The sequence below is a fragment of the Zeugodacus cucurbitae genome, chromosome 2, assembly GCF_028554725.1.
Source record: "Zeugodacus cucurbitae isolate PBARC_wt_2022May chromosome 2, idZeuCucr1.2, whole genome shotgun sequence".
Taxonomy (NCBI): domain Eukaryota; kingdom Metazoa; phylum Arthropoda; class Insecta; order Diptera; family Tephritidae; genus Zeugodacus; species Zeugodacus cucurbitae.
This window is the reverse complement of record NC_071667.1, coordinates 82,014,804-82,033,953: the sequence shown is the minus strand read 5'-3', so window position 1 is coordinate 82,033,953 and position 19,150 is coordinate 82,014,804. Positions and strand designations below refer to the sequence as shown.

The following is a 19,150-nucleotide window of genomic DNA, read 5'->3' as shown; positions in this document are numbered from 1 at the left end:
CATATTCCATATCGTGCTCCGGTGTTCGGCGCGCTTATTCTTTTGTTGTCATATTTAATCTACACCCTGGGGACATGCAAATTTTTGCGCCACACACACAGACACACAAACTACTACGAATATGTTGGTATGTGTGCCGTAACCTCGTAGCGCCTGTGTCCGACTGTCTTCCGCGCTTCTGAAAGTGTTTACAATGTAAAGGTTAAACGCGCCGCCGACGCCGCCCTTCCACGCTGTTCTTTATCTGCTATTCCAAAAGGATTCATTCAAGACATTTTCTTTCTTTGATTAAACCAACATTTGCCAGGGGAAACATAAAAGGCGCAAGAAGGCGACGTAAATATTTTAGTATAAAAAAGAAGAAGAAGCAATAGAAAGAAATGCGAAGTTTCTTGGCAATGAAACGGTTGCAGCAGCGCTGAGACTTGGCGATGGCATTAGCGGCCAAGATAGCGCACATCCGAGCAAACAAGCGCGCAACACCTCCACTCCTTTCTGCACACACACACACCCCGCAAACACACAAACCGAAGTCATAAATAACGCGAAAGGCTGGAAGACACGCAACTGCAGATAAACATAGTGTGTGTGTGTTTGTGTTGTAAGCTATGACACCTGCGTCCGCAAAAAATGCCATTGAAGAGTTGCTAACACGAAAAAATGGGGGAAACACCAGCGTGTTTGTTCGGTTGGTCGCCGCGAAATGCGGAAGCCGTAATTTCAGCAGCAGCACGATGTGATTAGGCTGCCAACACCAGCCGCCGTGGGTTCATGCAATTCGGTTTCACTTCTTTAAAATGTCTAATTAAAAAATTAAGAGCGGCGCATCGGACAGGCGATGAATGAAGAAAAATTACGACGTTCTAAAATTTTACGATAAACATTTGCATTGTTTGCCGACCCTTGTCTAAGCTTAATTATATGATGTATTTGTGTTTGAGTCCGAAAGGTTTAACCGCAGCGCCGTTATCAACTTCTGCCGTATGTCTCACGGTGAATTTATTAAAATCTGTTTGCTTTGAATTGGCCTCGACGGACACATTGCCAGTAAATTATTTGCCAGTCGAAAAATGCTGTTGTGTTTTGCCAAACCTTAATTAATAATTAAACAAAATAAACAGAAATGGCTGAATAAGATAATAGCATAGCGATACCAAGCTTTTGTGAAAAATTTTGCGTGCTCAGAAGCTTTGAAGGCAATGTTGCTATTGTTTTACTGGGTATGATGCATTAAAATTACTTGCGCTAGATAAGCTTTAAAGCTATCAATGAGCTTCGTTTAAAACTCTAAAATTTGCTAAGCAGTCTTGTATCAATAAACCAAGATTACTACAAGATCTCTTGGTAATAATATTTTGTGGTCTATAGCACTTAGCTGTGATTCCCGTACAGTGTTAGAGTGTTAAGTATCCCAAACAGTGTAGGTTGTTTCTATCTCAATACAATTGAAGGTTTGATGATCTTTGTCTAATAGAGATCAATGAAAATGAGTATTTGCCATTTAATAAAAGATATATCATACTCTATACCATAAAATCAATTACTTCGGATCTTCTAATACATGCTGAGCTTTAACGTTTCTAATTTACACCTGAATAATCATATAAGAATAGTCTCCTAACTTTCGCGATTAGTCTAGAGCCCCTGAGTTCATGTTGAAGGAGCGAGTCTGTAGCGATCCCTGAGTCAATGGTAGTTCCATATTTTCTAATGTATACACAATTATTCTTTGAAAGAGCTCCCAACTAATATCCTAATTGCTCTACTTTTACTGCCATAATTGGTTATAAGACATCACCTTCGCAGCTGGTATATTATTTGTATCTAATCTAACGGCTTGTATAACTTTTATTTCCATATTCGCATAGTATCTGCTTAGTAGAGAGGCTTACAAGTCATGATACCTCACAGTGTTCCTTCTCTGATCACTCAATCATACGTATGGATGATGACTTTTTCTTGAAAATCTCCACTCTCTCTTACCAATCACTAGTAGTTTATAGCAGTTCCAGCGATAAAAATAATATTTAGAACTTCCCCTAAATTTGTAATCTCACTTTATCTATTTAATATTCTGTATACCAAATAGAATGAAGAATAATTAATAAATATTTAATTTACCAAATTTTTAGGCGGCGAATGAACGACTGAGACATTTTCAAACAATGAATGGCGGACAGCACCAAAGTTTTGAAGAGACAATCCACAGGGTAAGTTTCGAATTATTTATATTCATTACAAACACATTATTTATTACTAATTTATATGTTTTCAATATAATTTTAATATCACAAAGGCTTTCAAAAGTTCGTACAAAGTCAATATTCCCAAAAACCGTACATAGATCTTTCTTTTAACAAACACACAACATAAAATTTTTGAAATAATTGGTAAATAAATTTCATTCAACCACTAGAATTACTAGACAAAGAATGAACAAATTTTGATTCATTACATAGTTCTCTGAGCTTTTGTCGAATATTTAACAAGAAGCAAGTGGTCGAGTTCATATGACGGGACATTTACATTTTCTTGTTTTAAAGAAGTTCTTTACGACAGACTCTAATTCTCTCAATAAGATCTTATTAATTTATAAAATCAATTGCAATATAGTCTGCTGGAATAATAAGTAATATCAATTTAATAGAAATCCTTTTAAATAAATTACAAACACTTCTTCTAACAACCCATTAGTATGCAAAGCCCTCAATGCAATAAATTTGCAATGAAAATCAGAAACACGATAGCATTGAACTAAATTAGATATGCACCCTTTCATCGTTTGCATTTGCAAAAGGGTTTTCTGCAATGAAAATTAAATATTTTTACTTCGCTTTTGATAATACAAAGATTTTGTACGACATGGCGTATGAGTAACATTTCTGATTTTATATTTAACAGCGAAGAAAGAGTAGCAATCTATGCAATATATCTGATAGACTGTAGGAAAAGTTACCACCCTTAGATATGCTATTCACACTCTTAACCTAAGGGGTTAAGCAATCAAAGCTTCAACAGCAAAGTGGAAGCTTTACACTTTCAGCAAACCTCCCACAAAAGAGATTGTTCCCATTTCCATTTAAAATAATATACAAATTCTGTTTTTAAGAATTTGTTTGCCATCAAATTTGTGAAAACCCGGATTAGCAAATACAAATCGTGTTTAAACTTTTATTATTCCCCTAAACTGAACATTTTTGCATGCAAGTGTCTCTCGTGCGCTCAATTGTGGCACTCACACTACACCATCTCAACTCAAAATCTAATAAAAATAAAAGCAACTAATGCCACAAAAACAATAACAAACACACCTGAGTGTCAGTCAGTGGCATAATGACATTGTCGCACGGCGCTGAGGGTGTAGCTTGTAGCAGGGGCAACAGCAAATTGTATGCAATATTTAAAAGTTCATTGCCGTCGACATTCATTATTAATGACAACAGCAACAACAACAACAATAACAACAGCGCCACAGCGTATTGAGTGTGGAGTGTATAACAAGACCAAGAACACAGCGTCAGTGCGCCAGGGCGCATAAAATTGCAACAACGGTAACAAGCGAGGAATAAAAGTAGCAGCGGCAATGAGGCGCGGCAGGAGGTAAGCACACAAACACAAACAATGAGGCACTCGCATTGCGCCAACTGCCAGACACAGCTGCCGTGCAGCTCAGATATGAGCATAAGAAAGTGCGCTGGCATAACGGTGCTGCCAACGGGCAGGTGCGCCCCCGGTGGAGTCGTGTATATTGTCGTTACATGTTGTTACCGTTTTTCGAGTGTTTTTTGTTGTTGTTGTTGTTACTGTCATTGCATTTATTATGCATATTCTCCTCAGACACAGTCATAACTTGCAACACGAGAAAAAACAAAAAAAAACTAAAATAAAATAAAAGCAGTAAATAAAAGAAAACATGCTGCCCTCCGTTGGGGCTCCACATATTTTTGTTGTTGCTGTTGTTCTTGTCGAAAATATGCCTGAACTTGCTGTATAAATTAGAGTTTTCCTGTGCAACTCGCAACAAAGTTTTGGTTGCTGCACTTGTTATTGTAGTTGTTGTAACAACCAACGGCCTCCACTCTTCAAACAAACTGCGTGGGTTGACTTAAACGCGTGAGCTTCTGCGCCTCAACGCTATCAATTCACTGCAATTTTTGAGCACGCTTTGTTACTTTTGTTGTTGTTGTTGTTGTTGCTGTTATCACTCGCCTGGCACTATGTCGCTGCTTATCAGCCGCCTCTAACACTCGACGCCTAAGCTTGTAGTGCTTATTACTGCCAGCTGTCGCTCCTGCTGCTATAGTGTTGTTGTTGTGTTGCATGCTGTTTGTTGTTGTTGTTACCTTTATTTTGTCAATTCATGCGGCGCACAATTACGCTACTTAAGCGTATTTTCCGCAGCGCCTTCATTCCGACACACCGCGCTGCCAATGAAGGTATTTAAAGCGACCTCGTCGCAGGCAGTATCTGCCGCCAACGCCATCCTGCAACAACGCCGACACTACCGCTTTGTAACTGTTTGTTCAAACTTTTCAGCAACTTGCATACACAAAGCAGCATATTTACAGCATGTTTTGCACACAGCCATGCAGACATGTTGCTACTCACAGCGTCTGTGCCTACAGGGCGTATGAGTGTTCGCACCGCGACGCAGCAGCCGCTTGACAACATACGCCATGTCGTCGCGTCGAAAAGTTTTCATGTTTCGGTCTTTTTTTTTTTGTTGTTTTTTATTTTTGGTTTATTATTTTTCCATACTCATTACACATTACACTCGTAGGTGCTCTTTAGTTCGCTCTCACATTAGTATGCCCATAAATTTATTTATTTACTTTATTTGCATACTGTTGCGTCACAGTAGCACAGAACTTTTGACTGCCAAATAAATTTTTTTGGATTTTTTGAAAGCCTCCTCTTAGTAGCTTTAAGTAGATATTTAGCGCATTTTTTATTTTTATTTTATTTTTGTTTTTTGGTTTTGTGCCATCAAAGTGCTACTCTCGCTTTCGAGTGCCATTAAAATACTGGAATTTAAATTTTTTGTTTTCCTTTTCAGCTGAAAGTACAAGAAGCAATGCGCAAAAAGGAGAAATTCCAACGCGAACATGAAGAGGTGAGTCTGCTTTACATAAATTGTTATTAGATTAGTTCATATAATATATTTTTGAAATTTTAGGGGATTTTATACAGTTTTTTAAGGTTATATATTTAATTGTTTACATATATTATAACTTTTCTTGAAAGTGTACTTGCTTAGATTTAGGTTTAGAGTATTTCAGAGTTAAAATCGATTATTATATAGAAAAAGGACAATTTATAGCTGTAAAAGTCATGAAAATCAAATTTTTAGTCCCAAAAATAATTTGTAAATTTTCAGTTTTAATACAAAAAAGACTAATTCTGCTCTTCAACGATATTTCCCTACCCAAAATAGTTCGAAATGAATAGCGAACATATTCAATAAATCAGTTTAAAAGCTTACTATAGTTCACTCAGAAGATCTCCAAAAAAATTTTTTTAGAAATTTTTTGTAATTTTTATAATATTTAAAAATTTAATTCGTCTACTTTGCTTAAGATTCATGTTTTTCTAGTTGTTGTAAGTAAGTGCAATTGCATTTTTGAGTTACTACCACATAGTCAATCACACTTCCAGCCTCTGTTGGGCTTATTTACCACACATATCCGGCTCTCTTTGCCACTTAAACATAAATAATGTAGTCTAATTTACTAGACCAGAAGACAAATGACACATTTTCACTTTCTATGCACGCAAATAAATTACAATCTCGCACAACTGCGGTCTCTCGCTGCTTTATGCCATGTTGTAGTGGTCAACCGCAAGGCACATACACACAAACAACTACAAGAATAAAATCACGAAAACTACACGTATGTGCATTAAGAATAAATAAATACAAAATTTGGCTTGGAAATGTGAGTGGCTGTGGAAAATTATTTGAAGTTAGAAGTTCAAGTGTGTGGAAAATCCGAAACTGGGCGCCCACTAGGAAACTACAGGCTAACTTTTCTTAATTAACAGCAGGCATTGAAAGACAAAGAATTAAGGAAGATGAAGAAGTAAGAGAAACTAAGAAAGTATAGCATGAATGTATGGTTTTGGATTAGTTTTCTGAATAATGCATAGAGTTTTGAACATTTTCAAAATTTTCAAAAATTTAAAACTAAAAATTATAAAATAAATGTGCTCTCTCAATGCCTCTGCTAACCTCACCAGTTTCAGATATTATCATTTTATTTCCTTCCAACTTCCATCAGCTTACCTGCTCAACTTGCTCTTAATCCATATTCTGTGCGGCCTATTCACACGCTTACTCTGCAGGCTGCAATAAAATCTATTGTTTATATGCCAGCCACAACATCAAACACTCACACATACACATATACATACTCACCACTGCAAGCGAATGCCTAAACCACAGCGTAGCATTTGAAAGTGCAGGAGTGCTGTGATAGATTGCACACGTATATCCTGGCATTGTTGGTTGGGCAACGAAAGTGTTAGCTAGATTAAATCTAATGTAAGCGAAACTTTTTAGCCATGTAAGAGAAATTAAACCGAAATAAAACCAAACAAAGATTTATAAACCGAAGTAGCAGCTCCAGTGAAGTTGCAACAAGGAGCGAGGATACATAGGAACTCAGTGCAAAAGCACACACACAAACATATAGAAATTGCTATGCAGCTGTTGTTCGTACTGAGAAGAAGAAGAATAAGAAGCATGAAGATGGCGCTCGAAGAAGCACGTAGCTGGAATGCTGCAATTACTGTCTTGCCCATACTACTTTTGCTACAAATACAACTACAGCAAGGCAGCAAAAATAAATTAGAAAAACTCGGTAACAAAATAATCAAAATGTAGCAAGTTAAAGTACATATGAGACAACAACAACAACAACAATAACAACGAATAAAAATACTGCACATGCATATTCTATGAGTTATTGTAATTGCTGCAGCTCGTCCTGCCTGCCTTCTCCGGCATGTTGTGGCCACCGTGCTTTTGGTTGACTCTGCTCCACTGAAACTTTTAGTGCAAAGACACATATACATATGTGTGTATGTATGTAAATACTAAATGTTCATTTGTCTTCACACTTCTCGCTCTCTGCATATATTGACAGTTATTTGTGTGTATGTTGTTGCTGCTGAAGCACTTTATACCTCCTCCATTGTTGTTTTTGTTTTTCGTTTTTTGTCTCTCCATTGTTAACTGCGCTTTGTGTTTTGTTGTTGTCGCATGACTTAGCAGGCGCACACATTAAAATCGCATACTCCCCACACCCACAAAAAACACTTTACGCCCAGCATCTCTATTATAGCTGTTAACAGGCGCTTATACATGTGTTTGTATGTGTGCCACTTCAAATGCCTACAAACTGCCATGTAGAAAATGTCTCTTACACTCTACACCCCCTTCTGCCATACTCCGTGTTGTTGCACGCCAATGGACAGTCGCTCAGTCATTTATTTGGCAGAGACCTGGCGGCGCATGCAATATTCATCCGCCAACAAATGACTGCAATTTACTCGACTCTCGACTTGTTCTCCACTCTCGCTTGAGTGGGAGGGGGGCTCAGCGAGTGTACACAGGTATTTTGTTTGTTTGCATTGTTGTTGTTGTTTGTGCAGTAATTATGTATGAAAAGGTGATTGCCCGCTCTCCCATGCCACGCTTTAAGACAGTCTGTGTCGCTTTGTGCAACTTCACTTCGGTGATAAAATCTTCTTTTCATTTAATTACTGAGAGTAATAATCAAGTAAGAATTTTATTTCATTTATAAAACACAAGTTATTCACTTTTCATAGTTCTTCTGCAATAATTTAGTTTTGTTTTGTTATGGAAAACAATTTCAAAGGTTTTGAAGTTTCGTTGAAATTATATATTCCAATATTTCTTAAGTTCTCCAGAATGCAGTTTTTTTCAAACGCCTTTATCATTATGAGAATCAAAACGCTTCGTATAAAAAATAGCGGCTAAGCTCTTCTTGCTTTGATTTCTCCTTGATTGTTCTTCATCCTCTAAGCTACAACCATCCATAGTTTGAACGATCTTTATTTATTTTCTAAATCCAACCAACTCTAGTATCTAGTTAATACAACAAAATCTCTTTCCAAAATATTTCCAAATTATCCGAATCGATCATCTGACCCCCAGCTTCCGTTTCCTAGCAATAATATCAACATTATTTAGTGACAAAAGTGATTCATATCAGTCTTTGAATCATCTATACCTTCTTATGACTAATGAAGGTCCCGAGAAGGAATGAGATGGAGATAAAAATCAGTTCAAAGCGTTTGCTCCTAACCTCAAATTGAATATCCCACCAGTAATAACGTAAGTAATCTCAACATTATTTTCGAATACCGGTTTTCCTGGGCTTGAATTTAGCTTGTAAGGTTATACCTTGCACGGAGAAACGAATCGGTATATTGAGAGTTCTAGAGGTCGAGAGGGATTCCTCTGATTTCCTTCCTCTTCTGCGAACTGACAGTTACAACACCTTGAATCATTTGCTTTTATCCACCCATACTAACGAACCGGAATCATAGTTGAGTGGCCTTAATATACTGTTGTGATAAGCTCATTGTAGATTTTAAAGATAATACCGATCAAATTTTTGTTGGAAATTCGAAAAGTTAGACAACTCAACAGCGATACACTAACTACTTAAGCCTTTAAGTTTTTACAAAAACAAGCACTCTTTACTAGCATTAGTATTTTAAAGAGAGACTCCAACTAAAATTAGAATTCCGGACACATTCGCCAGCCAATGCTTTCACGAATGCTGCCGGAGTTGCATATAAAATTGCAAAATAAACTCTTCCTAATGGAACTTTGTAATTTTTTATATATTTGAAAGCCACCCAACAGCAGCAACGACCATTTGCTCTCCCGCTGTGTAGTGTTGCAATTTGTACGGTTGCATATAAAATAAACAACAATATACTGAGCAGGCATGCCCGTACCCACTCACGCGTGCATTTCATAAATATGTATGTGTGCGACCCACTGTGTAATGCGACACAACTATTGAAGCGGCAAAGTCACTTCCACTTCGGTGTTGGCCAGCGCGAATGTGACTTCAATAAAAATCCACTCAAGACTTGCAACTTGCAACTGCAACAATTGCGTACTTTTTTACCTTCCATTTTAAGATTTCTTCCCTGCCATCTTACCGTTATTTTTCAAATGTAGCAGCTGTGCAGTGTCAGCTGTATTGCTTCCAGGTTCCTAATAAGGCAAGCTCGGTTCATTTGTGTTGTTACTTTTATTTTTTTTGTACTATTTGCTGACAACAGTCACGTGTATATTTAATCCAACGACGGTGCGCACACGCTGTGCTCAGCGCATAATGTTGGCCAGCATTTGTTCATTAAAATTTGTTAAAAGCTCACGTGGAAGATGGTGTAAGAGAGCTTTTATTATCCGAATATACAAGTATACGAAACATATTATTATATGTTTTCTATATAGAAAATTAGTTGTATATATTTTTTATAAACAGATTTAGATAATGGCAGTAACTTGCTTTAATAAAATATGGGCTTTGGATTTTGCGAGCTTTCAAAATTTTAGTCAAAGCATTTCTTATACATTTCTGAGATCTTTAAGACCACGGTTTTCAAATATCTGGCATAAGGCAACTTAAAGCTTTCGGAAAATAGACGACTCCATAACAAGATTAGCTCGAAAATAGAAAATTTCGTAGAATTACTAGAGATCTCACCAATTAGTAGATATTAAAAAATATGTTAAGCTGTTTTTGGACTTTTTTTCGAAAAAGCTTTTTTGCACTCGAAAAGTCTAAAGCTTTTACATATTAAAGACATTATCTACCAAATACATATATAATTTAACATTATTTAAATTTTTACTTTCAGATTTTGCGTGATATCCGACAAGGTTTGCTTCAAATGAGTCGAGAGGGTCGAATAGGTAAGTTGAAAAAAGCTCAAAAGCTGACTTTTTGTAATTTACTTTTCTAATTTTTTTTAAATTTTATAATATTTTTTTTTATTATTTTTCTACTACTTATAACGTAATACACATAGGTATAGATGATTTTAAATATTTGCATAAAAATTTGGAAATTTTGCTGAATTCGTTCTACAAAGTCCTGTATTCGAGTTACACACGCTTCAATATGTTTCCACACATTCCGACAAGCAGATATGCTTCTCTATTTTTCAGTTGCTAAAAAGTTGACTTTCCGTCGCAACGGCTTTGTTCGCCTGCAACAGCAACAGCAAGAGCAACACGCAACAAGCGCTGTGAGAGCAACTCTTATGCCTAAGTGAGCATAAAATGCAAGCGTCCGTTTCCGTTTGGCAAGCAAACACAGTTGCATAACTACATAAGCATGTGTAGAAATTTCTCTTTTTTCTGCACACAAATTCTAAAACAAGATTGCCAACACAAACAAAAATCTCGAGCACCGTCTCAACGCTTTTGGCTGCCGCACTACTTTAGAAGCGCCTTTGCGAGCCAACACACACACCCGAAACACCGCGGACAGACACATACGGTTGCCGTGGTCCACAGCATCAGCATCTTGGCGAAAGGCGAAATGTGGCGTAAACAAAGGTGCAATGACACTTTTCGGCTGCCGCTTAGCATACTTCTCTTCCGCACTTCCTTCCATTCATTTCTTGTTCCGACTGCTTCAAGCTTGTTGCTTTCTTTCTCTATTATACTTGAAGTCACAGTGCAGCACTTGTGCAGCGCGAAATTTTCCATGTAACGGCGCGTGAAATGCCAAACAGCTGCACACAATCGGCGTGCATATGCAAAAATCGTTGCATACTTTGCAGCGCAAAGCACATATGGCAGCATTTGAAGTGTTTGTTGAGGGAATTTTGTATAATTTTAGCACTTTCTCGAGAGAATTTAAGCTCAACACGATTTTCATTAATTTTTTATTTCATTTTCGTAACTTTTTATATTAAATATGTACATACTTACATTTACTTATTTATAAATTTTTGTTTTCCCTCCACAGACGACACCTACATGTATGACGATGCTCTACGTGGTCCACATTACGCCGTCAGCGGTCTACACCATCAGGGCCATTGGTATGATGAGCCGCCATATGAGAGTGATCCAGATGACTTCCTGATGGCCGGCATCAATTGTGGACCTGCCGCTACAATACAGGTAATGATACACTGAATTACAACTTTTTCTCCGTTAATCATAAAAAAATCTTTCAAAAACCATTGTTTCTTGGCGACAATATTTTTGGCCCAATAATTGAAAGCGAAATAGAACTGCCTTTTGGCCTCCACTTCAATCTAACCACAATTGCTTTTACTCTTGCATTGTGTAGCATTCTTAAATTTGTTAATGTCGTCCTCGTCTTCTTCTCTCTCTGTAATCTGATTCACCGCAATTCACTGGCAGTCAACCACAACCGAAGGCTACGGAAATTCATCTCAACCTTTTAGTGGTTACCTTTTTTCTTTTTGGAGTGAAATGAGCGGACCAATATCCGCTTTAACTTTTTTTTATAATGCGTGCTTTGCATACCCTTCAACTTTTTTGTTGTTGCTGTTGTGCTTTTTTCGGCTTTTCAGTTGCTCACTTCAGCGCTGCTTTTGAGCATTTCGCAAATAACTGTAAGAATTTTTTCGAATTTAAACTTAGAAGTATTTTATTCCGAAAACGCATTGACTTTGTACGCAAGCATTAAATAAGCAAAGAAGATTTTACAAACAAAGTTGCCAAATGTAATTAAATTATGCATATTTTTAGGGAAGAAAAAAAATTTTTTTTATTATTTAATATTATTTTCGGATTATACTATAAATTCTCATTGAAAGTTTAAGTTTTCCAAATTAATTTTTATTCATTTTAAAAATTCAACTCTTGAAAATTCCTTTAGTAAGACTCATTGTTATCGATTTCGTTGGCGGCAGCGCTGCTTTGGTGGAATTTATATTTTTAACCCAAAACTGTAACTTCCAAAAATAACCGCTCCTTTTAACCCTCTTTCACCACAAACTACCCCCCTCTACAAAGCATAACCAAAAAAGGCATCATCGCACACGGGCGCTCTCTTGCGTGCGGTTTTAGTTCAAGTTCATTGAAGCTGCGCCATGATTCGCCTCACTGCCGACTTCACTCTGGCGTGCGAGTATCCTTTATCGAACCCGAGTATCCTTTTTCTTTTTTTGCCTGTTACCACTCATTATTTGTATTTTCTAGCTACACGATTTCGAATTTTCTTCGTTTTTTTCGTCTTCTTTTTTTTGGTGGTTTTGGTTTTTTGTTGTCTGTCTGTCTCCGGGTGTCTCTGCTGTCTTGCGCTTGGGCTGCAACGCACATTTCTTCAATTTTATTTGCAATCGCTTTATTAAATTATACGCTGAATATATTTTCTTTGCTTTGATTTCGGGTTCGCCAACACATACTTGCGTACATTTTTGATTCCTTGCTGGCTGTCTGGGTGTCTGCTTCCCAAAAGTGAGCTTCTCTTTTCAATTTAGTGTTTTCGCTTCATTCGTTTGCTTGCTTTTATTGCTTTCTATTTTTTATTGAAATTCACTTTATGTTTATTGACATCGCGGAAATGCATAATTCTTCTGAAACTGCACAGCGAACGCGCCACCCGCAAGTGTTCTCGTCTGTGTGTCCCCTCGCTGCTCACTCTCCTTACATTTGGCAAATACGATTTATGCTCAAGAGCGCTGCGAAGACGCTGTGGTTGTCCTTTACAATTTCCGCTTCCCATAATCTTAATAAGTAGTAGTAGCTTCGATTTGCGCCACACTTTTGTCTGCCACTGTGCTCTGCCGGGTGTTGGTGTAATCGGAAACCGCACTTCACGTCTCTACTGTGGATACAACAACAACAACAAGAACAGCAGCAGTGGCAGCAGCAATATTGGCAGTTGTACATAACTGTAAATGCCAATGCATTTGCCATTCCGATAATGCTTGTTATTGTTGCTGTTGGCGGCAGGATTAAACTGTGAACTTGTTTTCCCTTTGATTTATGAGCTTTGTGGCTTTTCGCAAGTGGTTTTTGACTTCGCATCAACAAATCCTTCAATTTCCATTCAGTTTGCTTTGATGTCAAATTTGGTTAGTTGCGCAATCGAACACGCACCCAGACACACATACATAGAGATCAAGCTTGTACCTCATCGGTTGCGGGGTTAGTGTTGCGCCGCACATAAAAAATGCATTGAATATTTCCGTTTTTTTGTTGATCTAAATATAATTTCACTCGGCATCCATTTGAATCGCTGGCGAAAAGACGCAAATACAATGTTGAATAAAATAACGCAGAAATGTGCGAGTGTCTACGTGCAATTGTCGTTAAGGCAAATTGTTGTAAATTTATTAGGAATGTTTGAGTTCGCTGACAAATGGCTGAAAAACTAAGCGCGCGCTTTCGAGGGGAGCGGCATAATTTCGTAGCCACAAAAGCGCAAATTTTGTTTTTGCGGAGTATAATCAAATTATCGAGCGCAAATGTACGCACTCAGCAAATAATAAAGGAGCGGAGATGATTTGTGGAGATAGTGGGGTTCAAATAATCTTGCTCATGCGAATTTTTTTATTGTTTCAATAGGGAAATGGAATCAAATTAAAGCTAAAGTAGTAATGGCACTGATAATGTTTTACAGTTGAAAGGTTCCTCATATGATTTTGAATAGAATTTGCAGTTGAATCATAATAATAATTTTTTTCCATTAGCATAAATAATCTCAAAGGCTTCGAGTTATCAACCGTTTAAACATAATTCCATAAAAATTACTCTTATGCATATAAGAATCCTAGTAGGAGTGCTAAAAGGTCACTGTCTTATTGCAAAATATGCCATCAAACTGGGGTTACCTTACAATGATTACTGTAGAAGCTGCCAAGAAGTTGAAGAAGAAGAGACACTACATTTAGTACATCTGCTATGTATGGATTGTACAGGAAAAGAATAGCCACTAACGGCCCCGGTTGATCCCTTAAAGATGTCTCTGAAGTTGCACAGCTACACATTTTTTAATTGATTATTTTCATCAAGGTTACAGAGTGGACATGTGAGGGGATTAAAGTCTCGGTGTAAATCTCCCAAGGGCCACTATATCGATGCGTCGTCCGACATTCGCTATACCTAACTACCTACACAAAGTTGATTCTAATAGCCTTTTCGCACAGGAGCTAATTGATCAATTAACCGGCCTTTACTCGATTATCGATCTCGCTGATTTGAATCGATTTACCATACAAAATAAAAATCTAATTTTTCTACACTAATTTTCAATCAAAATATAATCATGTTGAAAATGCAATGCAACGCTGCAACAAATAACGTATTTGTAATTCTATATATGTTCTTTATCAGTGAGTTGTTCAAGCTACTCAATGGTGGCTTTCGAAACACATAATAAAATAGCTGTCAGCTGATGAAACTTATCTACTTCTTATGAAAAGCAAAAACAAAAATAAATACAGCTGATCAATTATCGAGTAGCCGGCAGTGCGAAGGGCAAAATCTGGTTAAAATTAAAATTTTAATTGATCAATTAATTTGGCTGTGCGAAAAGGCTATAAACGATGTGTTAAAACTTGTACAGAATTCTAATCGTGAACTTTGTTGTAAAATGGGGAATAGATGAAGGCTTATATTCGCGTCTAATAAAAAGTAAAATTTAAATCATACCCAAGGGCACTTCATAAATCCAAATAATAATATATTAAATTTCTTGGGTGGAAATATCTATCGAGAAAAAAATATAAATATGTCAAGAAAATATTTTGAGATTTCTCTCCCGTGAAATCTCTGGAAAAACTTCAATATTTATTACTCATAAATTATTAATTTTAATCGCTGCGAAGTCATTCAAATTGTGTTCCTTAATATCCCAAACCGGCTATTTGATTAAAATTGTATTATTTCGAAATAAATGTAAGCGCCATAATCCAACTAAATATTCCAACAGAAATATTCACTAACAAATAAATACATACAGCAATACCGGAAAAGAGTGATCCCATGTTAAATTAAAAGACAACTGAAAGGCGTGGAAAAGAAAAAGCTATTGTGCCTTCGAACAATTTCAACCACATTTTCAACTTCAATACAAACGCAAAATACAAATACACAATACAAAGCGCAAAAATCCACACCTTTGTCAGCTTCGCACATATACTCTCATTGGCCATATAACGGTTTATCATACAAATTTAAATACGGCTTGTATTGCTTGGTGGCAGTGTGCTTGCTGCCAACAACTTTTCTAAACTTTGTTAATTTTTCATAATTCCGAACGTTCTCCCAGCAGACCGCAGCCACATTTATGGCCACCTACACACACACACACACACATATTTGTATATATTTCTTTGCGCATATTTTAGCGCTGCTCTAATGTAACGTTATTTTAATATTTTTGTTGTTTTTGCTTTTTCTAATTCACAGGGCGGTCGGGTGCGTTTCACCTCGAACCGTGAGAGTGTTGGTGTAATTTCATTAAGATCCGCCGGAGATATTTCACTGCCACAACGAGGACCGCCCAGACGTGGGCTTATCGTGCCACAGCAGCCGCCAAATCCACCGACAATAATACCGTTAACGCATGCCAGGTAAGATTATACGCATAGCAACCCATATAGCTATACATATAGACATACATATATCGGCGCATAACGAAACCCATTCGCCAGGCGTTTAAAACTAGGAGTAAAACCGAAAAATACACACATCTAAAGCCTTTTAAAAGGGTATTTTCTTGTAGGGAAACACATAAATGTTTGTATGTATGCCTTGAGCTAGGAGTTTTACAAATTCTCTTCTTGTTGTTGTTGTTGCTGCTATTATGGCATTAGCTGCTGTTGAAACAGTTTCTGCTGCTGCTTTAGTCAACACATTAATAATAAATATGGCTGCGAGCGCAAAGCGGATACACATACATAACCACCTACAAGGCATTCGCATATCCTTACACACCACACACACACTGGCGTACAAAGCCAACAATTCGTGTCCGTCGGCGGCAGCAGCAGCACGCAGCAGCCATAGTGAAAGGTGTAAATTGAGCAAAATATGTGCAGCAACTGAAAAAAGGTGTGGAATAAAACACCTACAAATGTTGTTGGGCGCCACTAAATCACACCTTTTATATGATAGCGCAACAACAACAACAGCAATAACAACAGTTTTATGTACAACACAGTACAAGCGTAGTGCAAAGCGAAGGAGGAGCGCCGCAAAAGGTGACGCTTAAGTAACGGTAGCGTATATCGTAAATTTATTGTAGGCAAATAAATATTTTAGGCAATTTAACGGCATATCAAGCCGTTACTCGTAAGTAGCTGTTTTTAGAGGTTATGCGCACACAATTCGATATATTTGTATTTTATTGTGATGGATCAGGAATTTACGATGTGGAAATGTGTGTAGATTATATAATTATGCTTTAACCAAGGGAAAATGTGAAAAAGTTTTTAATGCCGACAAAAAGTTTCGTCGAAAACTGGTTCATATGGTATAGAAGAAAAGGGGTCTTAATATTCTAGAGAGAGGTTTAACTATAAATGAGCGCAATAGAATAATATTAGAAAGAGCGTGAAGAGGAAAGATTTGTAGGTATGTTTGTATTGGATAAACACAAAAACTACTGTGCCGATTTCAAAAATTCTTTCACCATTGGAAAGCTACATTCACCCCGAGTAACATAAGCTATATTTATTGCCAAAATCTTAACTTTTTGGAAATAGTTCCCATGTGAGGCTATCAAAAAGACTCCGTGATGAAGAATCTTAATGTGAAACTGAAAATCGCTTGCAAGTCATACGTGTGTTTATGAACTGCGCCAGCCTCCATATTTACCAGACATTCCGTGTGACTTTTTCTCCCATTTCCAAACGTAAAGAGAACCTTAAAGGGCCGTCTATTTACAAGCATACAAGAAATCGCTGAAAGAACCAAAGACTATCTCAAAAATCGAGTCTGAGCAGTGTTTCCATGATTGGAAGAAGCGCTGGCATAAGCGCATAATATCGATTTAATACTATTTCTATTTTGAAGGGGACAACATTAAGGGGTTACGTGGGTTTTGTCGGGTAAAAAATGCCTATTCTCAATATTTTTTTGTTCTATGTATAAAATTATTTATTTAGTTCAAACTTTTATCTGTCTTATAGATACATATTTAAAGAATAATTTCTGAAATTTCCAAAACAAAAAATTAAAACTCCTCCATTGTGATATATTTCCGGTGGGTCCTCGATTTTTTGAACCCACGAAACCCATATAACCCCTTAAAGTAGTCGCATGAATAAATATTTTATTTTTCAAAAAACAAAAATTCCCGTTATTTTTTGAACACACACGGGGATATTTGCATATATATAGACACAAAGGAAATATATACATACACACGCAAACGCAAACGCAAAGGTCCCATCCTCGTTCCCCCCTAAAATCACCACATCAAAAAAAGGGATGCCATTAAAAGCGCCACCAATTTCTAAGACCTACATTTTATTGCGACAATTCGCTTGGCAGTTTTACATTTATTGCGGTGTGTTTTCTACAAATTTTCGTTACAATTGCGCACTCCAAAATAACAAAAAAAAACCTCACAAATAACAATAACAAAATGTGGTGAATTTCATTTACACAGAACGCTTTGTGTTTTTTATTGTTTTTACTTATGTTTTGGTATTGTTCTGATGCTGCTGTTTGCCCTTTTTAATAAAGCCACGCTTTGTAACGGTTTGCATGTCATTTTCCGTTTGTTTTGTCGAAAAAATAAAATTTCAAATTTACTTATCGAAAATTGACTGTGACGCATATTACTTTCACGTATTGGCAATAACACTTTCGAAATTACCCGAAATTCATCGAAATTGACTCAATGACTGCGGGAAAATGTGACATTGACAAGCTTGGGTTGTCATTTAATTTTTTTGCTTTTTGTTTTGAAGAGATTCACTGCATTTGAATTGATTGATAAAAGATAGAATTGTTAGCAAATGTGTGGTTGTGGCGTTCAAATGCTATGAGGGACTATTAAAAATAGATAAATTTTTATATTATTTGTACAGTGAGTTAATTCAAATTACAACAAACAATTTTAATTAGTTTCCCCCTTTACATATATTTAGTCAAATTTCTATAGCAGAAATACATCATTTATTCTAAATAGCTATTACTTGACCGTAAAAGGTCGATTGCTCTTATAAAAGACTTCTCCAAAAATCGATATTCACCAAAAACCCTCAAAGCTAATTCAGAAATATTTTTATCCAGCGAAAAAATCCATTTTTTATACATTGCTGTATGCTATAGACCTTTCTCGTTTATTAATAAGAGTCAATAAACTTCCCACAATTTGAGTTGGACTAATTTGAAGTTCAATTAAACTTATTTAAACAACAAAAACTATAACCTTGCCGCATACCGGTAAAAACATGAAGGTAACTGTGGAACCACAATACACCTAGATTTGTGTTCCATACAACACTTAATCCATAAAATTATACAGCAAGACACCTAACATTGAAATTATAGAATTCGCAGACCCATTTGTTTTGTGCGAAATCGCAATAAAATCACCTCAGTGTTAAAGTAGAAAGTTTTTGATTACTTCAACGCACTCGTATTCTCATTGGATTAGACCAACAACAACGACACACTTGGATACAACCGTTAGTTTTATTTATAACTTTGATTCACGGAGAGTGTCTATTGCTTTGTTTGGACTCACCAGCAGTGCTGTCTGCCAGTGCTTACCGCCTCAACTAGCTGGCTATGAAGTCTATTTGGGTGCGTACGTGTGGAAAACTACTAAAAAGGATAACACTACAGCTAGCAACAACAACACAACGGCAAACACTCGAGCTGTAATACGTTTGCACTCACTCTCCAACACTTGAACACAACTTTGATTGAGCGTGTGTCTGCGTGTCTTGAATTGTCTGTTGGCTATCGCAAATCACGAGCAATTCGCACTCACGATTGCACTGGAAGTTGTTGTTGCTGCTTCATCAGCTTGACTTTCGCTACGACTCGAACACTTGCTAGCCACCCATCCCGCTTCTCTCCAAGCCTGAAGTGCCAATATACGATTTCGATTTCTCATTAGTTTCACACTTTATGAACGGTTTGTGTTTCGAT

General features: G+C 36.9%; 1 protein-coding gene across 2 annotated transcripts in view; it reads left to right on the top strand.

Moving 5' to 3' along the window:
* Positions 1-19,150, top strand: part of LOC105219960 (sterile alpha motif domain-containing protein 5) — a 277,220-nt gene that overhangs the window by 247,910 nt on the left and 10,160 nt on the right. For both annotated transcript variants that reach the window (XM_029045174.2, XM_011196323.3), the window contains exons 7-11: positions 2,133-2,210; positions 5,057-5,113; positions 9,907-9,961; positions 11,025-11,182; positions 15,449-15,612. In XM_029045174.2, coding sequence (XP_028901007.2) covers positions 2,133-2,210; positions 5,057-5,113; positions 9,907-9,961; positions 11,025-11,182; positions 15,449-15,612 — 512 coding nt within the window. The remainder of the gene's footprint in view (positions 1-2,132; positions 2,211-5,056; positions 5,114-9,906; positions 9,962-11,024; positions 11,183-15,448; positions 15,613-19,150) is intronic.